General features: G+C 46.9%; 1 protein-coding gene across 2 annotated transcripts in view; it reads left to right on the top strand.

Moving 5' to 3' along the window:
- The window catches only part of polr3a (polymerase (RNA) III (DNA directed) polypeptide A), a 37,283-nt gene continuing 30,645 nt past the window's right edge, over positions 1 to 6,638 (top strand). For both annotated transcript variants that reach the window (XM_029120465.2, XM_034292793.1), the window contains exons 1-9: positions 1 to 244; positions 679 to 814; positions 1,495 to 1,632; positions 1,829 to 2,000; positions 2,166 to 2,320; positions 2,527 to 2,766; positions 4,048 to 4,210; positions 4,427 to 4,563; positions 5,967 to 6,070. In XM_029120465.2, coding sequence (XP_028976298.2) covers positions 201 to 244; positions 679 to 814; positions 1,495 to 1,632; positions 1,829 to 2,000; positions 2,166 to 2,320; positions 2,527 to 2,766; positions 4,048 to 4,210; positions 4,427 to 4,563; positions 5,967 to 6,070 — 1,289 coding nt within the window. In that variant the 5' untranslated portion in view covers positions 1 to 200. The remainder of the gene's footprint in view (positions 245 to 678; positions 815 to 1,494; positions 1,633 to 1,828; positions 2,001 to 2,165; positions 2,321 to 2,526; positions 2,767 to 4,047; positions 4,211 to 4,426; positions 4,564 to 5,966; positions 6,071 to 6,638) is intronic.

Here is a 6,638-nt window from a genome sequence, read left to right as displayed (position 1 = left end):
TGTCGTTTTCGAATGAGCCTGTTGTTCACGTTGTGAGGTGCCAGTGTTTCTACAACATGGGAGTTGGACACGAGAAGTGACTGTGATGACAGCATCTGAAGTTTAGTGTGAACAACAGTGTAGCGGATTATATTTTATGTGCGGGATCTTACTGTAGATCTGTCTTTATTTAGGAGGTTAGCTCGGGGAAACGAGGCACGATGGTGAAAGAGCAGTTTAGAGAGACTGATGTGGCCAAAAAAATGTAAGTAGCTACAGTGACCATAGCCAGCTTGCTACAACGACGTAGCTGCTAGACTTTAGCCATCAATATTTCCCCGTATGAATAACGTCGTTGACGTTGTTTGTACGTAATTTCTTAACGCAGCCTGCTTCTTTAGCTTTGCTACTTTAGCTCGCTACTTCCCATCCACTGCTGCAATACGATGGAAACTAGTAGCTAGCTGTCCTGTTAGGCAGTCATTCCACTTAACAGATGCACTCCTGCCAGGCGATAATGAACTGTCCACACTGATGATAGCTAACACATTATAGTAGCGTGTAATATGCTTTCGAGGCAATTAGTCTGACTTATGACTCCCCTCACTGAATGAATGGTTAAGATTAACAGACAGGACCAGTTTTGAATGTGTCAGGGTTGGCCAGTGCCTGTGTCTCAGAGTTGTCTTTTCCCAACAGAAGCCACATCTGTTTTGGGATGAAGTCGGCGGAGCAGATGAGACAGCAGGCCCACATACAGGTGGTCAGTAAGAACCTGTACAGTCAGGACACCAGTCACACTCCTCTGCAGTATGGAGTACTGGACCACCGTATGGTACGGCCAACACGCACACATGCTACCGCAATGCCATAAGTTACCACTTACTCGCATGCACACGCTACCCCCAGCACCTTGTGGTACAGCTAAAACACATACACACGCTACCCCAACACCGTTTGGTACAGCTAACACACATACACACGCTACCCCAACACCGAATGGAGTGTTGGACCACCATCACATTTTACTTAATGACCACACGCACACACACAAACACTAGCTTTGTCTTACATTCAAAGGATACTACACTCACTTTTGTACATTGTCATAACAAGATCTCCCACGAAATGACTTTAATGTCCAGGAACCGGGCTGGTCTGGGAAACCAACCTCAAGCGTCATGATTTTTGTGACCCGACGTCAACCCAACACCAGAATACTCTTTGCCCGATCCCTGTCGCAGCACTCCCCCTTTTAACAAGGCCCACACAGCTTTCTAGGTGGAAACAGAAGACGTGTACTGTTGAATACCTAGAGCCAAATCAAGGTGGAAAGAAATGCTTTTACCGCTGCGATGTGGCACGGGCTTGTCAGTGAAGTTGACGCCCAATGAAGAGCGCTTTAACTGAGTTCACTGGCGTCGGGCGCACGCCGCGGCTCACTGCTAGCAGTCCGGCCGTTATGCCATCGACTAACAGACCGACTAAGCGATGTAGCTAATTTCTCTGTTCCAGGGTACGAGTGAGAAGGACCGTCCGTGTGAGACATGTGGGAAGAACCTGGCTGATTGTCTGGGTCACTATGGATACCTGGACTTGGAGCTGCCTTGCTTTCATGTGGGCTATTTCAAAGCAATCATCGGAATCCTACAGGCAAGCCGATGAGAAATACTGGCAAATTTCTCTCTTTTATTTCTCTACTTCCTCTTTTTCCTCTTGGTCCCCCCCGTGCTCCATCTCTACTGCCTCAGTCTCTTCTCTGTCTCTCTGCTCTATTTATCTTGCTCTTTTTCTCTCTCTTCCCGCTAAGTATTTCTGTTCTAACACAATAATTGTTCTATTCTGCTAGATGATCTGCAAGAACTGTTCTCACATCATGCTGACCAGAGAGGAGAAGCTGCAGTTCATGGATGTGTTGAAGAGGCCCGGACTTGCCTACCTCCAGAAACGTGGCCTGAAAAAGAAGATATCTGACAAATGCCGCAAAAGAACAATGTGTCTCAATTGCGCCACATTAAATGGTAGCTTAACGTCAATAACTTATGCAATCATTTCATGTTAAGGTTTGGACCTAAGAAGAAAGTATTACAAATAAAAGTTGTATGAATTCTGTGGAGTTAAATTGAAAGCATATCCAAAGTGGTGTTAATTGTGTCTTATGTTTCTCTGTTCTCCTCTTTCCCCAGGACCAGTGAAGAAATGTGGTTTGCTAAAAATTATCCACGAGAAGTATAAGACAACCAAGAAAGTGGTGGACTCTGTAGTGTCAGACTTCCTTAACTCGTTTGATATTGCTATAGAACACAACAAAGAAGTAGAAGGCTTGCTCAACAGGGCTCAGGTTAGTCACTCCAGGCCTGCTTGTATCCCATCCTAGCATGTCTTTTGTCCTGATCTTGTCCAGGTTGCAGTGGCTTTTGTAGAGACAGTTCTTCAGGGAAGAAACTGTCTTACTATTTTGAAGGTATATTATGCTGTATTTTAAGCTGCAAACGGACCGGTTTCTAATTGCTTTATGTCAACTGTTACTGTGTGATCCCCCCCCAGGAAAACATGAGTCCGCTGGTGGTGTTGAACCTGTTCAGGAGGATCCCGTCGGAGGACATTCCTCTGCTACTGATGAACCCAGAGGCGGGTAAACCGGCAGACCTCATCCTGACCCGGCTGCTGGTGCCCCCGCTCTGCATCCGTCCCTCCGTCGTGTCGGACCTCAAGTCGGGCACGAATGAGGACGACCTCACCATGAAACTCACGGAGATCATCTTCCTCAACGACGTCATCAAGAAGGTGGGTGCAGGTGTGATGTGGCGAGGCCTATGTCGCGGAGGTGACCGTCTGCGGTGTGGTGTCAGGGATGTGACGTCACCTGCGGTGTGGTGTCAGGGATGTGACGTCATCTGCGGTGTGGTGTCAGGGATGTGACGTCATCTGCGGTGTGGTGTCAGGGATGTGACGTCATCTGCGGTGTGGTGTCAGGGATGTGACGTCATCTGCGGTGTGGTGTCAGGGATGTGACGTCATCTGCGGTGTGGTGTCAGGGATGTGACGTCATCTGCGGTGTGGTGTCAGGGATGTGACGTCATCTGCGGTGTGGTGTCAGGGATGTGACGTCATCTGCGGTGTGGTGTCAGGGATGTGACGTCATCTGCGGTGTGGTGTCAGGGATGTGACGTCATCTGCGGTGTGGTGTCAGGGATGTGACGTCATCTGCGGTGTGGTGTCAGGGATGTGACGTCATCTGCGGTGTGGTGTCAGGGATGTGACGTCATCTGCGGTGTGGTGTCAGGGATGTGACGTCATCTGCGGTGTGGTGTCAGGGATGTGACATAATCTGCAGTGTGATGTCAAGGATGTGACGTCATCTGCGGTGTGATGTCAAGGATGTGACGTCATCTGCGGTGTGATGTCGTGGCGAGGCGTGTGTTGGGGTTGTAACGTCATCTGCGGTGTGATGTCGTGGCGAGGCGTGTGTTGGGGATGTGACGTCATCTGCGGTGTGATGTCAAGGATGTGACGTAATCTGCGGTGTGATGTCGTGGCGAGGGGTGTGTTGGGGATGTGACGTCACCTGCGGTGTGATGTCAAGGATGTGACGTCATCTGCGGTGTGATGTCGTGGCGAGGCGTGTGTAGGGGATGTGATGTCGTGGCGAGACATGTGGCGAGGACGTCACGTGATCAGTGGTGTGATGTCATGGCGAGGAGGGCATCATGGCACTGCGAGAGCAAACAGGAAGTGTTGGCAAAGTGACTGTGAATTGTTTAATGAATATAGTCCAGAGTTATTTTAGGCCCTGGTTTGGTTGAACGTCCTGTCAGGGCATTACTAGGCTTTAGCTAGGTGTTTAGCTCAGGAGTAACTTGTGGACCTTTAAATGTAAGTAATAATGGCAGTAACAATTTCCAATTCACATTAGGCAATTACATTTAAATTTTTGCTCCCATTCTGTCTGACTGCACAGCAAGACAGAAATAAGCTAATTTCTAACCCACGTTGGTCAATGAATTTTGTTTTTTGACATTGCTGAATTCAAATGTTGTATGATGAATAAAAGCGCTCTTGTTACAGCATCGTATGTCCGGGGCGAAGACCCAGATGATTATGGAGGACTGGGACTTCCTTCAGCTGCAGTGTGCTCTGTATATTAACAGTGAGCTATCTGGGATCCCCCTCAACATGGCCCCTAAGAAATGGACCAGAGGCTTCGTTCAGAGGCTGAAGGGCAAACAAGGTCTCGCAGTTGCACTGTATTCATGTTATTGTCTGTTGCCTTAACTCATTTTTTATTATTGATTTACAAGTCTGATTCAGAGTGGGAAGTATTTGTTATAGATTGAAGAAACCCTTATTTACAGTTGTAGTGGAATGATGCTAAGGCTGCTGCCTAAAATTTCCCAAAACCTCCAGCCACTCTGATGTTGTGGCCCTTTGGCATGCTCTCCCACAGGGAGATTCCGTGGAAACCTGTCTGGAAAAAGAGTGGATTTCTCTGGGAGAACGGTTATTTCCCCCGATCCAAACCTGCGGATTGATGAGGTGGCTGTCCCTGTGCATGTAGCCAAAATCCTGACCTACCCAGAGAAGGTGAGACTCTTACTGGTCTTTTTATTTTTCCAAACCTATATTGCAAAGTTTAAAGTCTTGATAAGAATATATGAATGTTTATAAATATTAAATTGATGCTTTACAAGTCATGGTTTTAGATCATACATCGATCATCCATAATATTATGGCCACTGACAGGTGAAGTGAATAACGCTGATAATCTCGTCATCATGGCACCTGTCATTGGATGGGGTATATTAGGCAGCAAGTGAACATTCTGTCCTGAAAGTTGATGTGTTAGAACAGGACAAATGGGCAAGTGTAAGGATCTGAGGGAATTTGACAAGGACCAAATTGTGAGGGCTAGACGACTGGGTCAGACCATCTCCAAAACTGCAGCCCTTGTGGGGTGTTCCCAGTCTGCAGTGGTCAGTACCTCTCAAAAGTGGTCCAAAGCAGGAAAAGCGGTGAACTGAGGAATCACGTTTTCTTAGCATCTACAGTGGGCATGTGAGCATCAGTACTGGACCATGGAGCAGTGGAAGAAGGTGGTCTGGTCTGATGAATCACGTTTTCTTTTACATTACGTGGATGGCCAGGTGCATGTGAGTCGTTTACCTGGAGAACACATGGCACCAGGATGCACTATGGGAAGGAGGCAAGTTGGCGGAGGCGGTGTGATGCTTTTGGCAATGTTCTGCTGGGAAACCTTGGGTCCTGCCATTCATGTGGATGTTATTTTGACATGTACCATCTACCTGAGCATTGTTGCAGACCATGTGCACCCTTTCATGGCAACGGTATTCCCTGATTGCATTGGCCTCTTTCAGCAGGATAATGCATCCTGCCACAAAGCAAAAATGGTTCAGGTTTGAGGAACACAACAACGAGTTCAAGGTGTTGACTTGGCCTCAATTCCCCAGATCTCAATCCAACCGAGCATTTGTGGGATGTACTGGACAAACCGGTCCGATCCATGGAGGCCCCACCTCGCAATGTACAGGACTTAAAGGATCTGCTGCTAACGTCTTGGTCCCAGACACCACAGCACACCTTCAGAGGTCTAGTGGAGTCCATGCCTCGACGGGTCAGGGCTGATTTGGTGGCAAAAGGGGGACCTACACAATATTAGGCATGTGGTCATAATGTTATGGCTGATTGGTGTGAATACACCCATGGTAAAATGGATGTATTAAATATATATTTATTTTGAAGTAATGCTTTCAAATTTTCAGTAGTAAAAGTAGAGACCTTTGGCTACATTATTTGAAAATGGAAATACAAAAAGGGAAAAGCTGCATGCACTTTTGTTATACTGAGGTTGAGTGCCTTAATCCAGTCATCTTATAACTCAGAATTAACATGCATAGTTACAGCATCACAAAGGCCTCATCCGTGGATGTCCTGCTTTATGACCTGTGACCTCTGTTGCTGTGACCCAGGTGAACAAGGCCAATCTGGAGCTGATGAGGAAGCTGGTACGCAACGGCCCTGAGGTCCATCCTGGAGCCAACTTCATCCAGCAACGACACACGCAGATGAAGAGGTGAGCTCGGTTGGGTGGCGCCTTCATTTCCTGGCGTTTTGTACCAGTACTCACATTGAACTGCACCTGAGCTGGCTTTTGTGTGCCAAATGTGTGTGCGTTACCTTTGAAGGTAACAGACACACACAGACTTGGCCACTGTTCACATAGTTATTGTTTAATTAAATGTACATATAAATTAATATGCCGTTTGTAAAAAACAAGAAAAACAAAACATATATATATATATATATATATATAGGTCTCCCTGCTGTGTGTGTGTGTGTGTGTGTGTGTGTGTGTGTGTGTGTGTGTGTGTGTGTGTGTGTGTGTGTGTGTGTGTGTGTGTGTGTGTGTGTGTGTGTGTGTGTGTGTGTGTGTGTGTACATTTTAGAGTGGCCAGCCTAAGGCACACCTGTGCAATAATCATGCTGTCTAATCAGCATCTTGATATGCCACACATGTGAGGTGGATGGATTATCTCGGCAAAGGAGAAGTGGTCACTAACACAGATTTGTGAACAATATTTGAGAGAAATAGGCCTTTTGTGTACATAGAGAAAGTCTTGGTGTTCAGCTCATGAGAAATG

This window comes from Esox lucius, chromosome 6 (genome assembly GCF_011004845.1).
Source record: "Esox lucius isolate fEsoLuc1 chromosome 6, fEsoLuc1.pri, whole genome shotgun sequence".
Taxonomy (NCBI): Eukaryota; Metazoa; Chordata; class Actinopteri; order Esociformes; family Esocidae; genus Esox; species Esox lucius.
Note: the sequence above shows the minus strand (reverse complement) of the source record. Positions and strands in the feature narration are given on the sequence as shown.